The following is a 26,023-nucleotide window of genomic DNA, read 5'->3' as shown; positions in this document are numbered from 1 at the left end:
GTGACAAGACACTGTGAGAGTCAATGCCAGGTTCCTCCACCCGCTCCTAAGTACTTCTGGTCCTGAGCTGTGTCATGACCAATGATCCCTGCCAGTGTGCTCTGGCTCTCCCCATCACTGCACTGGGCACTCCTGGGGCAGTCCCATCAAACCGGTTTGAGCACTACAGGCACTCATGGCCAGCCCCTCTCCCCGACACTGTCTTCTCTCCCAGTGGGGTCACTGGGGTCACACCTGCCCACTTGCCTGGACAGTCTCCAAGCCCTCCGTGGCTTCCAGGCAGGAGAAACACTTGTCCCAGCACCAGGAGGTTTGGCAGTAGGAATTACCAGGACTTGGTACTCTTAGATCATCTGGAATTTGCAGACATGGACTGCTCTTACAAAAATCATCATAGAATCATAGAATGGTTTAGGTTGGAAGAGGCCTTGAAGACCACTTAGTTCCATCCCCCCACACACCATAGGCAGGGATATCTCCCCCCAGCCCAGGTTGCTCCCAGCCCCGTCCAACCTGGCCTTGAACACCTCCAGGGATGGGGCAGCCACAGCTTCTCGGGGCAACCTGCGCCAGTGCCTCACCACCCTCAGAGTGAAAAATCTCCCCTTTTCCAGTCTGAAGCCATTCCCCCTCATCCTATCACTCCATGCCCTTGTAAAAAGTCCCTCCCCAGCTCTCCTGTAGCTCCTTTAGGGACTGGAAGACTGCAATAAGGTCTCCCCGGAGCCTTCTCTTCTCCAGGCTGAACAACCCCAACTCTCTCAGCCTCTCCTCACAGGAGTGGTGCTCCAGCCCCCTATATAAATACAGCAGCCTGAAGGGCTGTGACCATCAGCCCTTTCCCCGGCGTGCGGGCACGGCCACCTGCCCTCCTGGCAGGGACAAGGTGTCCTGAGCCACCAGAACCCCCCTGTGCAGCAAACGGTGCTCACCTGAGGCAGCCCATTAGCACAGAGGGCTCGGCAGTCTTCCAGAGAAAGAAAATACATCCAGGTCTCCCTACACCTTTTTGGTTGGTGGGGTTTTTTTGTTTGTTTTGTTTTGTTTGTTTGTTTGTTTTTTTCTTTTTTTAATTTAGCACAAGACATTTCGAAGGCTGCTTTTCCACCTAGAGGAAGGGCCTGGAAGCCAGGTATTTCAACGGCTTTTAATGAATCATCCCGTTCACGTCTGACCTTACGAAATGAAAATAACAAGGTCACAGTCGCATCCTAGTTTTATTACAACTGACCTGCAGGCAAAAGGATAGAACTATTACATAAACACTCTGATCCATGTATAATATCTTAAATAGAGGAGGAAGTCAAACCAGGATACCGGATAAAATATTCTGAAGCTCTTTGAAGCGGTTATGTTCCTGAGCTCCGTTTTACAGACAATAAGGCAACATCCCTGCACATCAGCTTTTTGATAATTTTTATACATTTTTTTCTATGGTACAAGAAAAAAAAAATAACCAGAGTTCACAATGTACAGTTCTTACACTATTTTCACAGCTTCTGAACACTATACACCTTTTTTTTTTCTTTTTTTAATAAAGATACATCATAATAAATGGTGCACCCTTTATAATAATCTATGTTTAATAAGCTACACCCGTCCTTCTGTCCAGCCACCCCTGCCACAGCACCTCAACCCTGACTTTATCACTGGCAGCTCAAAGCTTCCCGATTCCATTTCCCATCCGTCGAAAGCAAACCCATCGCACTGCTGAAGACGCGCTCCGGAGGGGGAGAGAGAATGGACCCCGGCCGTGCCGACAGAGCAGAGCAAGGCAGTCGCCTGCATTGGAGGGAAACCGATTTTGGGGAGGCTCCATCTCAGTGTTGGCCCTCTGAAAGGTTTTTGATCTCCCTGCCACTGGGGTGTGAATTAGACTTTACTGTCCGAAAGGCGGGGGCAGAGGCAGAGCACCCCTGCACGCCTCCGCCTTTCCTGGATCTGGGTGTCTCTGGTCCCCCCTTCAGCCAGCGCCCGCCAGACTCGGCACGGCCGAGGTCCCGTCACGGGTGGCTGAAGGCTGCTGAGATGAATCACAGCTGCGGGGACTCGCCAAGCCTGAGAAAAGCCGCGTTTTCGGAGGCTACAGGACTGGGGGGAGAATTACCTCTTTAGATACGCTACGTATCTTGTTCCACTGATCCTTCCACGTGATTCATCAGAGCTGCGGGGAATGACTAGTTACTGCAGAAAGCTCTGCGTTCTCCGTTCTGGGAAGACTTTAGTGACTGCCTCCCCGACGAGCGGCCCCCGAGGAAGATAATCCAGGAAGAGCGGGAGGATTGCACCCCCCCTGCCCGGCCAGGCACGCTGCGCCCCAAGGGATGCCATCAGCGTCAGCCTCAGCGCCAGAGGGACCACTCCGACAGCCGAGTGGGAGATGCACAGCGCTGCGAGCCTTAGGCGAGGGTGTCACCCCAGCGACCAGAGAAACACCGGGTATCTGTCCACATGAGCACAGCCTCGGCTCGCTCCTTCCTGCACTGAGCAGCCGGGGCAAGGACGTGCTGGTCTCCAGTGCTCCCACATCAGCCCAGTTTGCGCTCGGCAGCATTGGTTTGATGTGGGAAGCCCCTTCCTCGGGGATCCTGCCATTACCGCTGTGTTTTGACTCCCATTGGGGCTCCAGCCCTCTGTGTCCTGGGTCCGGTTTTGCTGCAGAGCTTTGGCGGCAGGTTGCTCTAACAGCCGTGAAGTCCTAGCAAGTGCCTAAACTAGACAATTCCAAATGGACATCAGAGACCCTGCAGCCTCCATTGTAGCCCCGGTATGCTACTAAATGCCTGAAAGCTGCAATTTTTGGACAAAAAAAATAAAATTCCGGAACAATTAATCTTTGAAAAATATGCCAATTTAAAAAAAAAATAGACTGATGCACTTTTTTACTCAGCAGAGGGCCAGGAGATGACAGCTTGCCCGGCCTTGCTGGGTCAGCTAAAAGCCCACAAGGTGTCAGACACTCCCTCATCTCCACCTCATCTCCATCTGCACCAAACAATCTCAGTGAGAGTCGTTCCAGGGTGCAGTAACAAGAACTACAGAGGGTCACAAAGGAGGTTAAATATGCCCAGAAGGTGGTGAACGAGGTCTCCAGCAAGCTAAGCAGAGCGTGACATTGGCGGCAGCGGGGTGGCACAGGTCCCCAGCGCGGCGGGGGGACATCCCCGCCGTCCTGCGTGCCTCGGCGAGAAGGAAGCGCTGAGGTTTGCTCCTGCGAGGGACACGGGGCTGGGAGGTGGCAGCGCTGCCGGGCTGGTCGCGGGGTCAGTGACACGGCGCTAGCACCAGGGCTGGGGACGGTGAAGAACATGAGTAACATCAGCTAGAAATCACAGCCATTCGTTTGCCGCTCATTAAAACAGCTGCAGACTTTGTGAACGGCACTCATCGAAGTCAAAGCAGAGCCAGCGGGTGATGAGCACTGTGCAGCTATAAATCAGGTCACAAGCAGGTTAAATTCAATCGAGTAGTTTAATAATTCTTCAGGTCAAAGGTCTTATCTTACCAGGTAACAATTTACAGGACACCTAGTTAAGAGTGAAGAGTGGCTGGCTTGGTAAAAGGAGAAAGAATACATTATGTCCCATCTCTGAATAGTTTAATGTTAGCCTCTTTCAACGCAACATATTTTTGGTAAAGACATATTCACTATATTTAACATGATCTCTCTTTAACAGGAAGTTCAGCTGAGCACACTGTCCCCAGAAAGTACACTGCGACTGTAAAGCAACAGAATTTCATAGCAGTAAATCTATTGCACTTTGTGAAGAATAAAATTCTCCTTTGCCTTTCTAGCTCCAGAAGGCAAAGCATCTCGTTGGTTAAGCAAGTTCTTCTCCCTCCAGGCAAAGTCTCTTAATGTTCAGACAGACAACGCCTAACTTTTGTTTGTTTGCTTTTTATTATTACTTGAAACAACAATTGGAAGAGTTTGAGAGAAAAATCTTTCCAGTAGCTGCTGAGAAGTCTCCAAGTTTTGAGTCTAGAAATGAATTTTAGGTGCTATCCAATCACGGTCAACAAATAAATGTACTTATTTCCACATTTCATGAATATGTCCACAAAAGAGCAAGATGAGGTCTCTCTTTGACCAACACTAACACTGTGTGATCAGGTATTACAGGGATGCACTTTATATGTGACAACAGTATACAGACAGGATGGAAATAACACCAATATTATTGCACATGGTGTCTGGGCGAGCATTAAAAACACTGCAATATGTGATGAAAATTCTTTACAGCTTGTTTTCTCTCAGCCCTTTTTCTAGAGTTTGATGTAGCAGCAATATCAATCGACGTACATTGGAGAGCTGGGAGTTGCTGGCATTTGATCCAGGATTTTACAAACATAGCATGCAACATCCACTGTGCGTTCCTCATACATCAGGATGAAGGGATGTTTCTGCAATCAGATAAAGAGACAAGAAGGTTATGTTCACCCTTCCGACACGTGCTGGCTGCCCCAGACAAAAGCTTAGCCTATGGATTTGCCTGATGCGAGAAGACAGGGCTTGGTGGTGGCTGTAGGACAGTAGGACATAGCCTGGTCCACGGCTTTTACATACGGGGAACCCATAACATGCAGTACGGAGGTGGGACGGGACTCCAGGGGTGTCAGGAACTGGTGGGCTGGAGGCAGCGAGGGCACAGTATTGGCAGCACCTGGCTCCTTCGTAGCATGGACATGCACAGAAATACTTTCAAGAGAGGTTTCACTGTCAGCCTTGTCAGCAATGGGGAGACAGGAGTGACAGGGAGACGCGACTTGCAGAGGTCAAACAGGAGATCAGGACCCAAGCCCAGTTCCACTGAACCCCGACCCTCTGCTCTGCCCAGGAGGACATACTGGCCGGAGCCAACGCAGAGCAGCTGGGGAGACAAGGACACCCTGGGCCAGGACACCAGGCACACTCCTTTTCTATCGCACCACCACCAGCACGGACCCAGGCCGTGGTTTCACGCACCCCCTGAAGAGGTGGATTCCAGCTGCCCTGAGCTCTTTGAAGGCGCGTGGTTGCCAAGCGTGCCTTACCCATCCCCAAAGCCTCACCGCGTTCCCTCCTTTAGGACCCCAAATCACAGACAGGCTCTGCTGGTGTCTTGCTCCGGAGCCGTGCTTTCAGGGCTCGCTTTTGCCTCAGCACTCCCAACGTCATCGTGTGCCCCGTGCACTGGAGGCGCTCACACATGACAGCGCTGGCAGCCGTTCCACGGGGCTCCGGCAGGGCACCAGCACCGCAAGCAAAGGCAGCATTTACACGGCACACCAGCATGTCTGCCCGAGCCCGCCTGCTTCAGCGATCACCCACCCACCGCGACGCGACACTTCCCCTCACGCTGCTCTCCCATGTTTATGTACAGGCACTAACGATCTCGCCCGCCGCCATGACCACAGGCCAGAGATGGTGGCACGGAGGCGGTACTGTTCCTCAGGCTGTGGAGGTGAACACCCTGCCCTGATGGCCCGAGAAGACACGGAGCGACCTCGGAGGCGCGACCCGGCTCCGCTGTGTGACCGGCACAGCCGCGAGGGCCGTTGTGGGCAGCCACCCTTCGCACTCACCAGAAGCTCTTTATACTTTGGCCTTTTGGACTCGTCCTTTGTAAGGCTAAAGAAAGCAAAAAGAGAATTAGGAGAGGGTGGGATTGGGGAAATTGTTACAGACATCAAATGCAAATTTTTACAGGACACGACATTGAATCCACTGCTGTTGTGGTGGGATCCACCACCTCCCAAACCAGTCAAGTCCAGGAATGTGTTTTCTGGGAAAACCATCCTTGTCACGCTGTGAGTGACCACAGGGACTCCCTCCCTCCCCACAGGGGTGAACAGCAAGTGTGGCCACCAACAAAACCCGCTGGGGACGGAGCCCAAAGGAGCTGTAAGCGGAACGCCATCCTGACTGCCACTGCCTCCATACGGAAACGGGTCTGACTGCAGCACAACCACAAGTTTTGGTCAGCAGCAGCTGCCCGTCCTCCATCCGTGGGGCAGCGGGGCTCACAGGCAGAGGAGAGGCAGCACTGCCTGTCAGGGCACAGAGGGGTGACACAGGCACCATGCCGTCATCTCTGCCTGCGGGGGCAGGCGCCGGGGCTGCGGCAGTCAGTGGACGGCCAAACCACTCTGCAGGGCCAGGTCCGGGCTCCCAGGCCCTCCCGCCTCATCCTCGGCACTGGTGGCACACCCAGCGCTGAGCAGGCCACAGCCGCCGGGAAGGGACAGGAGAGGTGACATGGCTGCCCACGGGTGGCTGGGGACAGAGGGGCCTGGCTGGAAAGCGTCCCCTCCTGCGGGGCTCCACCAGCACCCTGGCCACCAGCCGGCTGCCCGGCCCCAGCCCAGCGCAGGGGGACGGCAGGCGGCCACAAAGGCCACCAAAGCCCCTGCAGCGGGGTACATGGCAGGGGACAGGAGAGGCGACGGGGACGAGAGGCAGAGCGGCCGCAGGATGGGGCTCGGCGACGCGCAGCGCCGGCAGCCCCATCCCCGGGAGCCAGAGCTGCGCCACCAGGAGGAGAAAGGGGGGTGCGGGGTCTTGTCCAAAGGAGGGGAGTTTGGCGAATTCCCAACAGCTGCTTGTCCATCCCTGCCTGCTCCGGCTGGACCTTTCTCGAGCTCCAGCATCACTACTGCGCGGCCTCAGGTTGTTGGGAGAAGCAGAGGGCAACGAACGCTGCTCTGTCCTGCGACCTGCCTGCAGCGCTGCGCGGGGGCAGGGGGCCGCCGCACAAACATCCTCGCTGCAGCTTTTGCTACCCAACTGCAATTCATTTTCCAACCTCAGCAACTTTGGGGGTTCAAATATGCTCCTCCTTTAAGGCAACTATAGTCAGACCAGCTCACAGACCGAGCTGTGCTCCGAAATTTCCATGCACGCTTCCACAAAGCAGCCCTAGAACTCTTTCATTTCTTTTCCAGCTCGAGGTGAAGCTGCGGGTCTGGAGTGGCCAGTGGCCGCCCCAGGTGCCGCACAGCCTTCGCAGGAACATCTCATCTCCTGTAAGCAGTCCCAGGAGGAGCGTGACTTCGGAGAGGCATCTGACGCAGGGAGGTGGGCTGCAGGGGGGAAATGTTCCACCCAGGCATTCACAGCGCTGTTGGCATCCACAGCAAATCGCAAAAAAAAAAAAAAAAAAAAAAAAAAAGAAACCAAACCAAAACACCAAAAAAAAAAAACCCCTCCCATAAACTTTTTAACATTATCGAAAATATCCTTTCCTCCCCGATCTATCATGGTGAGCAGGCAGCAACACTGCAGGACTCTTTCTCAACGTTTTTCTTGAATGCATGAAAATGGAAGATTATCAGACTCACATTTGTAGGGTAACACCCAGGAGATTTATGCCATCACCTAAAAGCACCTAAAAGCCTTTCGGAGACTCACCTGCCTGCTTAGTAACACCAAAGATTTGCGCTTAACTAAAGGTTATTAAGAGAAATATTTATTACAGTGTTGATATGAAGACATCATAAATATTCCAGGCAGAATTCAGGTTATCTACAAAGCCAGATTAAACAAAAAGCAGAATTAGACTGGAAATTGTCCCGTGCTCTATGTATTGTGGCTGTTCCAGAGCAGCAGGTCCTGGGAGGGGTAAATGGGCTGGAAATCTGAATTTACCTATCAGATCCACGGGGATCTGAAGAGATGCCCCACAGGCTCCTCTGTTGGGTGATCTGGAGCCAAACTCACCCATGCACACAGAGCAGGAGAGCCAGCTCCCGGCTCTGCACACTCGGCAATGATCGGGCATCTCTAGGGAAAGCTGGGTGGGAAACAAACTATTGCTTGCGCTGTACGTGGGGAAAGCAACTCCGAATTTCTAACCAAATACCACACCAGTTCTGACTGAAAAATGGAAACCTCTTTTGAGCAGCAAACCATTTTGATGCTCTATTTTCTGCAGCCCAAAGACAACCCCCAAGCCTTCCTTACAGCCAGCTGGAATGTGGAACCCGGCTTCCATAAAAATTCACAATTCTGAAAGAGAGTAAAACCCAAAGCCAAAAGCCTCTCCCATTTTGAACCCGAACCTTTCGCATCTCCAGAGGATGGAAAACCCTGAAACAAAACCTCTTGAAAGATAAAATTGTCTAGAGCTGAGTCCCCCTGTCACGGATCTTTAAGCCGGACACTCCTGTCCTGGGGATGTCCATCAACTGGGTTTGCCAGAAGGTCCCAGAAGAGGAACACAGGTCACACTGGTGGATCTCCTGTGTGCTTCAGTATTAGGTTAACGAAATTATGTTGACCACCTTTCACATTTTGATAGAAAAGTACTTAGAAAATTCACAATTGGCTCGTAACCTAAGCAGGACCACACACACGTGGCAGGCCGACGGACTGCCCCAAGTCCCTCCTGCGCCGACACCGCGTACTCCCCACCCAAGGCTGACCATGCCGCAGAGGCTCTGCCCTCACAGAAAAGCATCTCTAGTCTTGACCTTGACGTATGATTGACATGAAGCCAACAACCAAGCAAGCCACCCGCTACAGGCCCTGACCATCACTGTGCTGAGCAGAACTGGGTGGGAAGGTTCCTGGGTTTGCCAGGCACAAGGCAGGACCAGTATAGATCCTCAGCCCAACCATGAGACAACACTGCCAGGTGCCCCAAGCTTCTGCCTGCACAAGAAAGGGCAAACAGCAGGTCTGTCCCAAGGCTGTGCCATACCAAGGAACAGGGCCTTACCCGGTCACACAGACCTCCCGCCATGGGCCTTATCATGCCTCTCCTGAGCACTGAATCCCAGCAAAGGTCTGCCCTTCAGCCCCCACCCAGACAAGTCTCCCATCACTCCCAAACAGTGACATGTGAAAGGTCCTCACCCTCACGTTGCTGCAGGAATGTGAAACTAAGTGCTCGGCACATGACCCTTACCAAATACCTAGCAATAACAAAACAGGCCAACTCCAAGTGCTTTCAGTAGGAAACACTTACCACAAGTTGACGAAGTTGATGAAACTCGGGGAGAACTCCCTTTCCTCTGAGTTACTCAGCTGCGGTGGATCTCCTTTTACTACTTGTGTCAACTGGTCAAACACACTGTTCCACTTGGGGTAGGGGAATCGCCCCGTGGCCAGCTCATACTGCAAGAGAGACAGCAACGGCACCAGGCAAGTTACGCAAGGTAAGTTCAACTGGGGTAAGAAAATGTTTGTGAGGACTCTCAACCTCCCACAAGGAAGACTAAGATGAGATTCTTCATCCCATTCTCTATACGAAGCTCAGCTGAGAGGAGGGGAAGTTTCACCCAACAGCAAGTTCTGCTGCCTACGTTAGGAGCACCTCCGGATTTAACCTGGCTATGCCATACTTTCTTGTTGACAATGTCTTCTCCTCCACTGACTATGAAATGAACCAATGCTTTTACTAAGGTGCTCAGAAGTACGAGAGTAAAATCCTCCAGTCCCTTCCCAGGCTTCCTAACAATCACTAGAGAAAATGGATAACGCAAATCATACAATCATAGAATAACTCAAGTTGAAAGGGACCCGTAAGAATCGTCGAGTCAAACTCCCTGCTCCTCGCGGGACAATGAAAACGAGCATTTTCAAACACCCGTGGGGAAGAGAGAAGCTACTGATTCATACTTATAGCTTCTGCTTTCTCTCCTACTTCACCACCTCGAGAAGGGAAGATCTTTTCAGTTTATCAATGTGTGCACCCAGCAGTGCTGTGCTTAAGCCAGACAGGAATCAGCAATTGGGATGGAGGATTAACGGAAGTCTTCTGCACAGCCGTAGTACACCAGACGCCAGGCTGTGAGAGGCTTGTTTCCACAGGCTGGATGCTCTGTTGTGCACCACCACGCTCACCATCCCTTCTCGTCTGAGATATTTTGAAGACAAAATTCATTTCTGATCCGACACCTCTTCCCTGCTCACATCTCTTTCTCTGCAAAACATAGCTGCAGCTAAATGTATCCTCAGGGGTTCGGGAGAGCCATCTGCCTTGAAGGGATTTATGCTCTTCCTGTGCCAGGAGGTGCCCACTTCAATCCCAATGTGCAAACGCTTCACAGCAGCGGAGCCGCGCTTTGCTTCGAGCACGGATTTGACACCAACTCCATCACACTGCAAAGCACACCAAGGCTACCCACCAGGAAAGTACCGCGCCGCAGAGGGTTTAAACCCCACTCACTCACCAATGTAATCCCCAAGCTCCAGACATCTGAGCGGACGTCATAGCCTTGCCTGGATGCGCTGGGATCTATCCTCTCAGGCTGAAACAGGAAGAAGGACCAGTCAAACACTGAGCCATGCAGGAAGGAATGAGAAGCATCTGGAAACTTAGAAAAAACTCTTAAGTTCACCCCGCTGGGCAGAGCCTGGCACATCCCTAGAGGCAAACTTGTTGCCAGGGCAAACGCCCAGCCCCAGCAGAGAAACATCTTAAGGAATCAAACACTGATTTTTATGGAGGTATAGCGTAAAAGGTGATCCGCAATGGCAATTCAGCACAGTCCAGTTGTTGTTTGTTTTTCTTTTCTACATGCAGCTTGAATAATTATTACTGTCTCTTTGTTTAGTTCTGTTTTAAGCTCAGGCTCCCTTTAGTGCAAAGTCTTACTTTCCTTGTTTTTAGAGCAAAGTTGTCCCTAGGGAATCACAAGAACAGGAATACACATCTTCTCACCCACCAGCCCAGGGAACTGACATTTAGCAGCATCTATCAGAATCCTTCTTCCCAACCGTCTGCTGGTTCCTTAACCTCAGGAGGTAATAAAACCGATGCATTTTAAGAACAGCTCTTCTTTACAAGGTTCTGGGCATCCCTTGAAGGCAACTATGATGTTACAAGCTCTTCAGACATCCCAGAAGTTTTCCATAGAAAACAATATCTAGTCAGATATGGGTGATTTGCACCTAAGAGGGAGTTATTCAGAGAGGTGAACCATCACAAAACAGCTTTGCATGTCATCTTCATGAGAAACCTCAATTCTGCCTTCTTTTGTTAAAAATGTAATAATTAAAATGTCAAAAGAAACAGGGTCTCATTCAGTTTTGACTAAAACAACAATAAAGGGACCTGAATTGCAATAAAATACTAAATTATCAGGTACAGGACATACTACAAGAGCCCTGAATGCTTTGTAGGCTACATTTTAATAGAATTTCATGGCAGATGCCAGCTGAAGAGTGTGATGCAATGAATGAAGCCCCTTAGTGCAACCTCAACCCTCCAGCGGACCATCGCATGAGACGACTACCATGTTCCCACCACACCTCCCAGCCGCCAAACCCTCGTGCCATTACTGACAGCTCTACTCTTTGCAGCCCACCACTTACACGCCGCTGCCCCAGCTGTGACTGCTTCCAGACCTCTCCCATTCCCTCAGTCACCAGGATCTTCTCCAGGAAGGAGAAGGAAACACCCAAGGCACCACCCATGCATACCCACACACAGAGAAGGGAGAAGTTTCCACCAAGTTTCAGTGGTTCTGCGTGTGGCTTCTCCTACAACCTTCTTGTCTCCACTACTCCTCAGGACACGGTACGTTGCCTTCCCAGTGCCACTGATGTGTTTTATCATCCTTACTTCCAGTAACAGAATCTGCTTTGAAACAGGCTGGCTTCAAAGGCCATGCTCCGAACACCCTGCCTTTCCCATTGCTTCCTTATCCTTTGGTTAGGGTTTCCACTCACCTCAAGCTCATGTCTTAGTTACTCATGACTTGGATGGACTTATTTCAATAATTCTGGTGGGAGGACATACAGAATAATAAAATTACTAAAATTCAACTCTCTTGAACCTACCATCAGCCCTTCACAGGCTCATCTTGTAGCTCAGTCAAAACCAATCACATTTATATTGCAGGTAAACCCGTGCTTTTACCTGCTCACAACCCACCATCCTGCCTTCGCTGGATGAGTTCAGTCTTTCCATATTGGGTACACCGTAACAAGAGACTACCAAATCAGCTGATTAGGAATTAATAGCTAATACAAGCATCCATTTCTTTAAATACGGGCAGCAGAAATGCAATGACAATTTCTCCACAATTTTGTAGCTCAGTCAGTGGGAAAAGTATGCGAAACCGGCAAGAGGGGCGAGGGTCCGAATGGAAAATGTGCATTCCCAGCCCCTGCTTCTTGCTTATTTGGGGGGAGGAAGGATCGATAAGCAGCAAACATTCAGGATCCGGATGCTCTTGGATGTTTCAGGCAGTTACTGGACATTTCAGTAAGAAGCAAAACATCTCAAGGTGGAGCCCGCGGGTGAGCATTGGCTCACACTCAAGCTCAGGAAGGACAAGAGGAGCTCAGACTTATAAATCGAAGCTGTCCTCTGCTCGGAAGTAACACGTGGAATAACATCATCTAATGAGGACAAAAAAAAAAGGCAAAACGCTCTCAGTGATGTATTTCTGTGAACAAAATATTCCTGAGAAAGCAAACAGAAAATGCCAGCAGTAGGAAGGCGGATGGAAGAACACGGCATCAACAACAGACCACACGTGGCGCAGTAGGCACCTCCTCTGTCCCCCTGTACCGACTGAAAAGGAGTTTCCAGGGACTCTCATCAATCACGCTCGTGAGTGATGCTGTGTCTGCCCTGCCCCTCCTCAGTGCCATGGGCAGCACGACGGACCTGCCCCCCCCTTGTTTGCCTACGGCCCCACATGGCCCCCTGCAGCATCCCCGGGTCGCACGCCCCACAACAGCCGGACTCCATCAGCCCAGCAGCACAGCCCGTACCGTGCTGCTGTGACTGCAGCCCTGCGACGCCACTCCTGCCTTCCCTCCGGGCAAAGCATCCTCTTGCCTCCAACCCCTCCTGCCAGACGCTGGTGGCTCCTCCTGCCTTCCTGGTTCCCAGCAGCAAGAATGGGTGCGAAGCAGACCGAGCCATCCCTTCCCCGTCCCTCAGGCACAACAACATTGTGGCCAGCAGGCTGAGGGAGGTGACTTGCCCTCTCTACTCCACTCGTGAGACCCCACCTGGAGCGCTGCATCCAGCTCTGGGGTCTCCAGCACAAGCCAGACATTGACCTGGTCCAGAGGAGGCCACAGAAATGGTCAGAGGGATGGAACACCTCTGCTATGAAGAAAGGCTGAGAGAGTTGGGGTTGTTCAGCCTGGAGAAGAGAAGATTCCAGGAGAATTCACTGCAGCCTTTCTATATATAAAGGGGGCTTATAAGAAAGATGGAGAAAGACTTTTTACCAGGACCTGTCGGGACAGGACAAGGGGCAATGGCTTCAGACTGGAAGGTTTTAGACTAGACTTAAGGAAGAAATGTTTTACGATGAGGGCAGTGAGACGCTGGAACAGGCTGCCCAGAGAAGTTGTGGATGCCCCATCACTGGAAGTGATCAAGGTCCGGTTGGACAGGACTTTGAGCAACCTGATCTAGTGAATAGCAGGGGTTTTGGACTAGAGGATCTCTGAAGGTCCCTTTCAACTCAAACCATTCTGGGATTCGATGATTTGATGATTGTATCAATGCTACCTGTGCTGCAGGCCACTATGGACCACTGCCCCACAGAGAGGCAGCTCTCCGGGGGCATGGCTGCTCTCCATGCCAGACCATAAGCATTTTGGCAACAGAAGATGGATACCCTGGCCGGCACACACCTTCCCACCACGAAAATCAGAGTCACTTCACAGAAACAAGGACCGCCCTGTGACAAAAGACTATCTCTGTAGTCCCCCCCACACCACCGTGGGGCACGCCACCCATGCAATGGACGCTGGCGTGCAGGAACGGCAGCGGGTGGCTTGACCCCACGTGCTGCTGGGGACACATCACAACGTCTGGAGGCTGCCACCAGGGACCAGTCATCATGGGGCCACACAAAATGACGGGGATGCGGGCCTTGCCAGTGCTGGGACTCCCACACCGCAGATCCATAGGGATGTGCCAATGGCAGAGTAGAGCAGTTCACAGACTGCAGAAGAAGGACACGCTTTCCATGCAGTACATGGAATTACAGGACTGCCCCGACAGCAGGTACTTTGGGCAGGGGGTGAAGTAGTAAAGGGCTGTGTGTTACAGGGACTGGCGAGGGAGGTGGCACTGGCGAGACAGAGCTTCTGGGCCACCCACGCCGGGGCAGCCTGTTACCACCACCCAGCAGGCGGAGCAACAGGGACTTGGCCCTAGACCACGGTGGCACGGTTAAAGGCAAAGCAGGATGGACCAAAATAAATCCTGTCTAAATACAGAGCAGAAAGAATCCTGGGAATTTTCCATGTAGATGACATGGCAGCAATTAACACCAACAAAGGGGGAGTCAGCATGTCACACTCCAGGGACCTGGAACGAGGGCTGCAGACAAAGCCTGGCTCGTGCCAGGTGTCCCAACGTCAACCGCAAGCGAGGAAAGGACACGGCTGAGATGGAGACCCTCTCCTGGATATGCTGACAGTGCCAAGAGGTAGGGCGTGAATGCAGCAAAGAAGGGTGCAGGCTGCCACGGGGCTTCTCTCCATTTCAGCGTCCACCTAAGCACCAGCATCTTGATTGAAAAAACGAGTAGAAGTGGGCAGCACTGATCCTCCCTCTCCTCCAAACCCCCAGCTGAGCGAGCACACGCAATTTCAGGTGTGACACAAGGACAGATGCACACACGACTCCTGCAGTCTTCAGCTGTTTCACGTTGCTAAAGAGCAATTGGGTTTTCTGGGAAAACCCAGTTCTTAGAGCTCAGATCTGGATTTTCACTGTTGTACAATCAGGGAGTTTTATCCCACGTACAGTGCAAATTCAAAACTGTCTACACGGCATTAAAACGTACGTAACAAACTCTTATTTGCTCAGGCCAATGCATCCCTAAACTAGAAGAAAATAAAAGGTTACCAGGAGTGAAGAATGACCAGAAAGAGCTAAATTTTTGCAATACAAAAAGCAGAATAAAACCGAGACAATACAAACTCTCCCTCTGCTCCAACCATGGGAACAGACGGATGCGAGATGGAAGCTGCCAACCTCCGCTGGAGACCTATCTTCTCGCACTGAAAAAAACCACGTGAAATGAAGTCCAGGGACCTCCGAGGGCGGGAGCAAAGTAAAGCACTGCACATCTGGAAGCGGGGCTGTGGGGCTACAGCTGCGGCGCCAGCTGTGCCAAATTCAGCTGCAAACTGCACAGCGAGCTACGAACAGGGCCAGGCGGAGTTAACAGCCCCTCGTGCTCCGACACAAACTGGATCCCAGCCTCGCACGCAAGAGCCACGGCTCCCTAGCACGCTATTCTGCCGCCATGTTAACCGAAATACCGCATGTGTATTTGTTTAGGGATGCTCAAGACAAAAAACGTCATCTCCCCCGCGGTGGTGACCCCATTACCGCGGCTTTCTCGTTTGGTGCCCTGCAAGAGGTTCAGCAAGCGCGCGCAGAGAGAAGCATCTGTCACTGCCCCAGCAACGATGCGGCTCTCGGGGACAACTCCAAACTGAAGCCACAGCATGGAGGGGAGCGATGTCCCTGAACATCCCTGAACATCCCTGAACAAGCCCTGAAGCCTGCGGGCTTGTGCAACAGCAATTGCAACCATCTTTAGGACCATAAATAACTAGTTTGGGAAATTCTTCTGCTGTTCAGTAAAGTAAAATGTTGTCGCTCGTCCTTCACATTGCCGTATTTCTCCAGAATATTCCTACAGGGAAGAGACAGTTGTTCTTCCCTCAGGGCTCTCCCCTGCACATACCTTTTGCACACTCAAGCGGAGCATGGGGCGATGGCCAGCGGCAGTGTCACAGCACAGCCCAGGCTGGGACGCAAGCGATGGGCACAAAACAGGGCAGGCGAGGAGGCACCAACTCGCTGGGCCATCAGACCTGCTCCTCCTGTCTCCTCCTCCTCCAGAGTGTGAGGATGCTGCACGCAGCTCCCTCTCATCTGCTCCCCAAGACCTCCAAACGCCACATTCCTGTGAGCCCCTTCCTTGACTTCTCTACAGGGCTGGTCTGGCAGATCGGACCCCGTAAGTCTGAGGAAGAGCCTGAGCGCTCACCTCCCCAGGAGATGCTCAGCACCAGCCCCGTGGACATGGCCACCATCTCCAGAAAAGAGGCAGTCCTGCTCTGTGAGGTGACTGTCCTCGAGGGGACTCACCAGACTGGTTCTCAAGCAGACCTCGGTGCCCAAGACACAGCCCTACGGTAGGTGCTGGAGCTCCAAACAGATGTGAACATCCATCCACTCCTCTTTGTCGGTGTTACTGGCTCTGCTCTATGGGAAGTTTCGGAGGCTCTCCCTTCGGCGACAGCGATCTCCCTTAGGTGACAGCAAATTCTTCTACTGGCTGCTAAAGCGGTGAGGTGTCTCATTTCATGTGGATCTTGATTTTTATGTGCAGTGAAGCCTAACAAGCTTTCTGGATCTCCTCCTGGGCACGTAGGAGCTCACAGAAGGTGACCTCAGCGCTGCAAAAGCCTCGGTCTATGAGCACAGATGTGAGTCATTCACACGAGCAAGTGAGGCATCACAGTCACACTGAGCTGGGTGAAGCCTTTTCTAAGGTTATACCCCTCCTCTTCAGTACTAGGTGACCGATGAAAAAGCTATTAACACTTTGTTTTTTCTGGACCTGTATCATAGCACCAATTGCTACAGGGGTCGTGCAGCACCCTACGCAGCAGCCTAGCCTGGATGCAGGAGGAGACATGGCTCCTCGTTCAGCGTGTGACCCAGCAGAGCAAAGAACACACAGCATGATGGGTGGAAGAGCTGACAGGGAAGTGGAGAACATGGGTTCTTCTGTCTTTGCTGGCTCGTCGGACCTGCCGCTTCCCCCTGCTCCTCCGTCTACCACCTCTAGGATAGCAGCAGCACCACCAGCTCTGTGCACCACTTCTACACCTTCTGAAGGAAAACACTACATAGGAGGTAAGAGTACTATTATTGTCAAAAAAGACTTCAGCCAAAATATTCACCCCTGCTTGGACTTTTGCATTCAGACATTCCTTCCAAAATCCCCTCTGTTCTTTGATTTCCTGTCCCTCCCCCTCGCCCAGGTCAGCCACGAAGTCCGCGGCTGCGTGGAGATTATCAGCAGAGATCATGTTTCTAGAGAATGGCCTTTCCTCCCCTCCTATTTCCTTTGCATAGTTACTCTGAGAGAATGTTTCATTTAAAAACTTCTCCAGCGGCATTTTCCAGGTGGAGACGCTGGTTTCCGTTCGCATGGGATCACCATCCCCTCCCAGCTGGCTTTCCTAACAGCGTTTGAATTCTTCCATCTCAATAGCAGGAAGATCCCAGGAAAGTGATGGACTGACTGGTGGAGGGGGGACACTTGTGAGGCCCAGAAAAGACTGGCAGGAACATTAATGAAGGCAACGAGGTCCCGTTGGGCTTGGCACAGCATGTTCTCGATGACCTTCTTCGTCTTGTTAAAAAAAATAAGTGCATGGCTGTAATAAACTTGGACTAGTGCTACGCATTGTCTGGGCTGCAACTAAATCAGGCATCAGTAATTTGCATTAGTAAATGGCTCCACTGATGGAGTTCACAGTGTACCTGTTGTTAAAAGAACTCTATTGAGGGGGAAAAGGGTCTATAATGGGACCTCAGTGTTGTCTTTCCTTGGCCTACAGCTAATAATATCCAAGAAAATATAAAATTAGTGTTGCTAAATTCTCCGTGTTATAAAAAATATTGCTGGCGTGATAAACACGGGTTCCTGAGGAACCGATGTGATGTGAATGTTTGGTAAGCTGGGCTGGGGCCGGACGCTGACTCACTCGGCCGGACACAGAGGAAGCAGCACTCCGGGGTGACAGACGGGCTCGGGAGGAGGACAGGAGAGCTCCCAGAGGAGCATCGCGACTACAGGCGTGCAGCTGGGGCGACGCGTTAGGAACTGCTGCTCTTGTTATATACTCCGCAGGTGAAAGAAGCGCTGGAAGTTTGCTAAATTTCAGGGTCTATGTTTGTAAAAGCCTGGGGGGGGGGGGGGAGGCGGTTATTGCAGAGCCATAAAATACGATCCAATCCGCCTTAAGAGCATAAGCTGCTCAGTCGCTAATCTCCCCAAAGAAAAGCTTAAGAGGTGAGTACATCAGAGTCAGAAAGTACCTGCTGGGGAAGGGCGGTGGCAAGCATTCAGCACGCCTTAATTTTGCCCACAAAGTAGGAACAAGAGCCCACGGCCATCCATTAAAACAAGGCTTACTCGTATTAAAAAAATGGTACTAGGAGCATCATGAATGACCAGGACAACTTCATGGGCACTATGGTGGATTCTCCGACACTTGAAGAGGCATCTTTAATGCAGGACAGAAACTTTGGAGGGCTTCTCCCTCTGGCGTTGTTTCGGAAGGCCACACTTAAGCCCACAGAGCTCAACGCATCCCCTCAATGCCATCCCCATCGCTGCTTCCATGGACTTTATTAGATTAACAAGGCCAAGCCCTGGAGAGGCAGCAGTTTTGGAGGGCTGTAGGTACTGTTTCAGCCCCACTGAGTACCTTTGTCACAGAACCTCACTGAGGGCCTGCAACTTTGGCGGGGATGCTCTAGAAGTCTTTGAAGTAATTACAAAAGACTCAATTACAGGAAGCTCAGTTATTTTTCCACAGTTTTAAAGCCTAACCAAGGCACAAGCTTCCAAAAGCATACTGAAAAAAGGAGTCCAGCAGGAAGCAGTGCAATGGGATGGCTTCTGATCCTAGAGGACTCTCTGATGCAGCAAAGGGAACCAAGAGAACGTGTCCAGAGATGAAGTCACACACATCCGAACCAGAAATCAAACATAACAAGATGCAGATGGTCGTCAGCAAAGGTGAGTCATCATACAGCAAATGGAGTCACTAGCAGTTTGAGCCTTAAAATTTGGTTTCTCTTTCTAAACGATGTCTCCCATTCAACCAGAAGCTGTTGGTCTGGGCATGGGATCAGGAGGCTTCCCTGGCTGCGTGTAATGGGCTGTCCTTCCGGCCTCATCACCCATGAAAGCTTCCACCTGCGAAGCACAGCCCTCACCCCCAGCTCTAGTCCTGGCCCCGATCCATCTGATGGAAAATCAGGAGCTTCTGCACTCTATGAACGCTTGAGCACCTGGTCCTGAACAAGGCGACGTGCCCTGCTCCTGCCACAGCCCTCGTGCCTCACCTGCTCCACCACCAAGGGTCATGCCGCAGCAGGGAAGGGAAGGAGGAGGTGGAGGTCGGACTCGGCTGCATCCAGAGTGGGTGTCAGGGTAGCCGCCGGGGGAGGTTGTGCTGGGGATTAAAATAATTTACTTATAGAATATTAGAATTAATTGCGTGATCACTTAAAATTAGCTTGAATGGAAACTCGAGTGGCTCTGCTGGGCATGAATGATTTTGCTTGGCATGAGTGACTGGAGTGTGGAAGCCTTGGGCTGCAAACCGTAACTGAACTTCAGTTGGACGTTTGCTTACTCGAAAAGGAGAAATGCTGGGAGTCATTCACAATGAGATGAACGGGACCAAGCCTATAATTCAAAGAAAGGACCTTCAAAGAAAGAGAGAAACCATTCCATCTGAAGTCAACAGAAGACAGACGAGACCCAAGTGTGGAGAAGATGCAAGGATGATGAAACCACGTAAGCAGACAAAAATTTGAAAGATGTTACTCCAATCATCGTAGAAGAAAAGCAGCTATTACATCGATTGGACAAAAAGTCCACGCATGTTGTGTGGACAGGTCTGTTAACACCTCAAAAGGCACAAGAAAACAACCAAGAGGGGTCTCTTTGGAGATATCCAGCTCAGGCTGAAATAAACGCACTCTGTGGCAGAACCTAGGGTCCAAACTCTTCTTTACAGTTGGAGGCTAAGCCTGGATCCAGCTGCACCTAGACTCTCCGAGAAGGAGTGTAGAACACAAGGGGGTCCATTCTGAACCTCGCCACTCGGTGGGAGGGTCTTCTCAGACTCTTCTATACCAGGCTGGTGCTGCCGAGCGGGTCCAGCAGCCCTCCAGCCTGCGCCGAGCGCGTGGTAGCAAAAGGTTCAGCACAAGGGTGGACAGTCCCCCAACAAAACCCCCATGGTTCTGCTCCTGGAGCACAATCCCATCAGCCTCACCCGCACGAGCGGTGAGAGCCAAATGGGCTCTGGGAGGACGGGAGACTCATGCCTGCAGACCTGGGACCTGCGCAACCCTCCGCTTCCCCTCCCCACGCCTGACCCTGCCCTACGGAGCCTTGCCCATCCCTCTCGGCATCATCATCGCCCTGATGATCACATCCTGCTATTTGTGGCTTCCAGTCAGCCTTCGTGCAGCTGATCAGGGCAGCGGGGGGTACGCGGGGCTGCCCCAGCACAGCCAGCCGTGCCCCGCACACCGCACACCCAGGGCGAGCAGGAGCCGCCTGCTGTTTCCAGCTGAACCTCCAACGCCTCCCAGAGGGCAACGATCTCCCAAACCTGACTTTTAGGCACTTTCCATGTAAATCCTCGTGGCCAAAATGACTTTTCCCCCCTCCTTTCTCCTCCACAAAACTCACGTCCTCCCAGCAACACTTCTGGCCGAGCAGTCTGCTTGCACAGGCGGCTGCTGAGACGTTTCCCCGGGTTTAGATAAACTGCCTGCGCAGGCGAGCGGCTCAACGGGTGAGGAGGAAAATCCCGTCCCGCCGGGGTGGAAGTGCCGACGCAGAGACAGGAGCTCAGCCCGGCGGCGGAGCCGCTCGGCACGGGCTCTGCGCCGCGTGATGTAAGGAGCTAAGTTTGGACAGGAGAAGTCCCACGCTGGGCAAACCTCACGGCCGATTTTAGCCGGTGAATGAGTAAGCGGAGGTTATGTTCTCCACCGAACCCTCCGAAGCACGCGGATGACAGCAGCAGCACGCGAGCGGAGAGGGCTGCGCTCAGAGCTCAGGCATCTCCCCCGGCATTCGCTACACCGCGGGTGGCAGCGCCAGGATCCAGCCCGCGCTGCTCGCAGAGGGACGGTGCCACATGTCTCCCAGTCTCCTCCCAAATCTGTTTTCGCAATCATAAAAAATCACGGCTGGGTGCCAAGTTTCAGAGGGGAAAAAAAAAAGAAAGAAGTCCAACATACAGCAATATTCAGGAGCATCCAAGAGGATTTCAGCAGCATGAATTCAAACCAGCAGCCTGCCGGGTCAGATAAATGAACGGCTGAACCCGGGGAAAACCTGGGCACTGGGTCAGGAATGCGAAGCTGAAGCAGAGACTCCTCCTGCGGCTCTGCGTGGGCAAAGGATGCCGAGAGCTCCCGCGTCCCCGCAGCCTCTCCCTCCACCTGCGCGGGGAGGACGGGGGAGCAGCGCTCAGAGCCATCGCTGTCACCTGCCTTGGGCAGTTTTCCTTTCCCGTGCATGAGCCATGTGAGCGCAGGGACACAGCAGCCACCCGGCCCCGACGCCGATGCCAGCAGTGAGTGCCCATTTTGCCGGGGAGAAATGAGGAGCAGGGGAGACATCCCGAGCACCGGTCTGCAGCACCAGGGCTTTGCGCCGGCACTCTGTTCGTGCACAGGCAGGGACAGGCAGAGGTGCGTTTGCTGGGACACGGGCTGTGCGCTAGTGCCAGACGGCTGCTCGTAACCTCCCCGGCACCGCGCAATCCCTTGCCCACCCCATCCTGGGCTGAGCGACACAGGACTAATTTCTCTTTCAGTAATTTTATTTTTCAGTAAAGTCTTTTCTAATACTTGGGAAGACTGCACTTTTAGAAGACTCTAGTGCCTGAATTTGTGAAAATATTTACCTTACAGCCAGCTGCGGTGTGCGGGTTTCAAGGTCTCAGTGTTTCCGCGCTCTCCAGGTGTAGGGATGAGGAGTGAGACCCGGGCACTGGACCCACGCTGCCCAACAGGGTTAGTTCATAGCAGGAATGGCACATTCAATAGAAATTAGAAAGTTTGCTGAGGAGTTTCTCTCTCCCGTGATGGCTGCCGTCCTGAGAACCCCTCGCCCCGGTGCCGCAGCCCTGAGCCCTTCCCTTCCTCCCGAAGCCACAGCGCTCAGTGTCCCACATTGGCTGTCACTGCCGGGAGCGCACAGCTTCTACGGATGGAATGGGCTGAGTATGGTCCTTGTGGATTTTATATTGGTACCGGGATCGATACTGGTTCTTTAGTGTTATTAATGCTAATTATCTAGTCTTATTCTACTAAATCTGTTTATATTCCAACCCCCAGCTTTCCTTGTTTTTCCCGAATCCCCTTCCCGGGTGGGGAGGGCTCATTGGCTGAGAGAATAATCGTCTAAACGACAATAAATTGGTGTGGGTTCCTCCAACCATAACACCCCCTCTTCTCCCTAACTTTCAGCACCATCTCCCCGGAGGCAGGGCGAAGCGGCGCAGGGCACTGGCACTCGGACACAGACACAGCTTGCAGCAGGCAGCTCCGGGTGACCTGGGAAAAGGATCTGAGGGACCGAGGACGCGTGTGACACCATCAAACTCTGCCCCTGGAGAGGTCTCAAAGGAGCAGCGCAGGGCAGGACGTCCATCCTCACACTGATGGGGCCTCCCCTACCTAAACCAGGCGCTTCCCATCTCATCCCTCCTCTCTGACACAGAAACCGGGTTCACTCGAGCGTTAAGAAGGCAAAAGCAGTAACGCCACAAAGACCGCCAGCTTCAGCGTGGCACACAGGGCCTCCCCTCCCACCCACAGCACCCGCTGCCGCGGGAAGCGAGGCAGGGATGGCCAGGGAGGAGCAGGGAATGGCGGGAGCAACCTCACCCCCACTGCAGGTTTAAGGCTGCATTTGAGGTTGTGAAACTTCACTGAGAGCAAACCCACAACGCTGGCACCGGCACAGGTCCCCCAGCGCCCGGCACACAGCCCGGGGGCCGCGGGGCACAGGCTGCTGCCTCGGGTGGCGCGGGGGCTCGGTCCTTCCTTCCTTTCTTCCCGAGAACACAAGGCACCGACATGTAGGCCTTTACCTCAACGTAACGCCCACAGGGGAATTCAAAGCCAAAAGCAAAACAACTTCTCCAGCGCTGGCAGCTCCAAGCGCTGATCCGCCGCTTTCCGTGACAGCTCTCGCAATTTTGGTTAAACCACGCAGCGCTGCCTTAGCAGCTGGACGTGGCTCCTGCTGCCCAACCAGACTGCCCCCAGTCGAACTGGCCGACGTCCAATGTTATTGTTATCGGCGGCTACTTGAGGAGCCAGCTCCAGCGAGCACGGCGTTATCGGGTTCCTGCGGGGGGCAGGGATGCTGCAATGCCACGGGCCGAGCGGGCCTTGCAGAGCACCGCGCTCTCGTCGGGGAGCAACATCCAGCAGCCCTTATCAGACCCGCTCTGGCTGAATATAGGCAGGTTATTTTGTACCAAAAATAGGTGTCTATTTTGCACCAATTAAAAAAAAAAAGGCGTGTGACTGACCTAACTCCCTCCCAGGTACACTCAGGTTTGATCACAGCATCACTCGGCCCCTGCTGGCTTGGAGAAAGAGCTGGCAGACGTGCCTGCACGCTGGGGACGCTTCCCCGTTTCCCAGGCTTCTCAGTACGTGGAAATGCTCGTGTACTTGGAGAGGAGTCACTGAACGCGCCGAGCAGAAGGGAAGAGGCCAGCCGTCTCCCACACCGCCCGCCAGCTGCTGGCTCGTCCTGCAAACCGTATACCGTGCCAAAGCTCTGAAAATCACAAACTGAACCGAAACGCTTTTGCTCACTTAAAAAAATCCGGAGCTGGTGATGGAGATGCACGAAGAGCAGAGCAGATACACGCAGACAGGGAGGAAAGAGAAGGGGTGATCGGAAGCCCCCCCCGCCCCCCCCTCCCCAAGCCCCTGGGGAAATGAAGCAGCGCAGCTATTTACAGACGCGCCGGTAACCGTCACGTCGTGACTAAACCGACAGCCCGCGCGAAGCTAACCATCTACCCACGGTTTTAAGGAAAAGTAGGAACATTAATTCCTGTAATTACAGCCCACTGAACTTGGGAGGGGGTAAGGGGAGAGCAGTTTTTCAAGACCCAATACACACCTCAGAGGACGGGGACAAGTCGACACCAGCCGTAACTCCCCGGAGCGATGCCATGGGAAGTGCCTGCGGCCCGAGATGCAAACGCCCAGGCTGGGGTCAGCCGAGCTCAGCCGGCGCTGGCTCCAGTCCCCTCTGGTCACCCCTCTTTGCCCTCAGCACCCCATCTCCCACCAGCACAACAGACTGGGCAGCTCTGACCGATCCTCTTCCCTGCAGGGACCTCCACACACTTGCCAAAAGTGCTCAGAGCAGAGACACACCTCTGCCCGCTCTCCAGCCTCACACGGTCGTTATTCGAACCAACTGCCCCGTTCTGCCCCGTTTCACTACGTTACGTAGCTCGGGGGCTTGCACACACTTTGTGGTACCACAGCACTGGTCTCCAGTAACAGATCTCATCCATACTCTTCTTTCCAGCTTGTTGAGTAACTAGCTCTGCTATGAGGACAGCGAATGGAAAAGGTCAGATGCTCCGAGACGCAGACTCTGTGCTTGCACAGATGAGCATCGGGGCAGACAGCTTTTGCCTTGGACACCACAGATGGATAAAAGCCACATGAGAGCCATTCCCCAGACCAGATGGGCACCGTACCTTAAAAGAGAGAGATTTTCCTTTTTTGTTTCTTTCATGGTAGATAAGAGAGTTCAAAAAATGGTCTTTTTCAGCATATAGAGCCATAGGATAAACAATGAGCGCTAAACACACTGCCACTAAAATCAAAGTTACGTTGACAGCAGCAGAAACACAGCTCCCCACACAAGGCACCCTCAGCTCACGTGAAACCAAGCGATGCATTTTCAAAGCAGCCCGATGCACAGAAGTGTTTAAAACCCTCAGACAGCTTCAAAAATCTTCACCACAGCTTTTCTCCCTGGGAGGGGGAGGGAAGCAAACAAGCGGGACAGACTCCCAGGAGCCGCAGCTCAGCCTGAGCGATTTCCACACAGCTGCTCTGCTACCGCTGCTCTCCAGAACACCCTTCTCCTGGATTTAAGTTATGGCACACTTTGGAATAAAGTGGTTTGAAAAATCACTATAATTCTGCTCTGCAGTAACCCCCGTGACATAATCTTACCGTGGCAAATGGATTTCTCGCAGACCAAGAAAACCCCGCACCCGGACGGCACTGCCTCCTCCGCGCGCTGTTTGTTTTGGAGCGTGAGCGGGCGCTGCTGGAAGGCTCAGAGAAGCTCTCTGGTCCAGCGCCGCCGCACGGGCAGCAGCAGAGGAACCCAGCAAAAACAAGGGAATTTGGTCACTTTGCCACAGCCTGGATGCCTTTGCTGACGCTGCCAGCAGCAGTGCTCCATCCAGAGCACGGTTTCACCTGGGAAGGGGGTGCTCATCCCACGGGGAACAGGCTGACACGTCAGTCAGACGACAGGCACGGCCAGGCTGAGCCAGGCCTGCAGAAGGAGGGTAAGATCCTGCCCAGCCCACGGGGACGCCAGCTCATCCCCACTCACCGCCATGTACGGCCGGCACCCGGCATCGCGCGTTTTGGCAATGGAGTCCACAAGCTGTCCGCTAATGCCGAAGTCACAGAGTTTAATATTCCCATTTCTGTCCAGAAGAATATTGGAAGGTTTGATGTCTGCAAGGGAAAGAAATTCAAACCGATAAGTCAGGGCCGGAGGTTTCCATTTCAAGAACAGCAGCTGCGGAGAATCGACACCGGCGGTGCCGCGCAGTGGCCATCACCCCTTGGCATGGGGCGGGCAGGCGCGAGTGGATGCGCTCGCCGCCGCTGCGGATCCTGACCGGGAACGAGAGGAGCTGGAGGAGCCCAGAAGACGCCACATACCCGGAGGCAGAGGTGGACACCCAACAACCCTGAAATCACGCTTTTATGGAAAAGCTCAGACTGAAGGAGCAATGAAACAGCCACTGGGGACACACTTGTGCAAAACCTGTACTCACACTCGCGGTAGCACACGCCCTAATTACACTCTGACGTGAAGCAAAGGCCACTTAAAATCCTTGCAAGTATTTTTGTAGGCGAGAAGAAAAGACACGAACTCACCTCTGTGAATGATTTTCAAGTTTTCTTTTAAGTGGTTTAGTGCTTTCACAGTCTAGGAAAGAGAAACAGATGAAAAATAAGCAAATGTCATAAGA

The 26,023-nt window shown here is 52.7% G+C and overlaps 1 protein-coding gene across 1 annotated transcript in view; it reads right to left on the bottom strand.

Moving 5' to 3' along the window:
• Positions 1 to 3,350: 3,350 nt before the first annotated feature.
• Positions 3,351 to 26,023, bottom strand: part of MAP2K4 (mitogen-activated protein kinase kinase 4) — a gene marked incomplete at its 5' end in the record, with an annotated part of 101,947 nt that continues 79,274 nt past the window's right edge. Inside the window, 6 exons of the mRNA XM_082491955.1 lie at positions 3,351 to 4,404; positions 5,566 to 5,611; positions 8,949 to 9,097; positions 10,156 to 10,233; positions 25,372 to 25,499; positions 25,929 to 25,980. Of these exons, the coding sequence (XP_082348081.1) occupies positions 4,291 to 4,404; positions 5,566 to 5,611; positions 8,949 to 9,097; positions 10,156 to 10,233; positions 25,372 to 25,499; positions 25,929 to 25,980 (567 nt within the window). The 3' untranslated portion in view covers positions 3,351 to 4,290. The remainder of the gene's footprint in view (positions 4,405 to 5,565; positions 5,612 to 8,948; positions 9,098 to 10,155; positions 10,234 to 25,371; positions 25,500 to 25,928; positions 25,981 to 26,023) is intronic.

Source organism: Vanellus vanellus, assembly GCF_965231255.1.
Source record: "Vanellus vanellus genome assembly, chromosome: 17".
In the NCBI taxonomy this organism is placed as follows: Eukaryota; Metazoa; Chordata; class Aves; order Charadriiformes; family Charadriidae; genus Vanellus; species Vanellus vanellus.
This window is presented reverse-complemented; position numbering and strand designations above follow the sequence as displayed.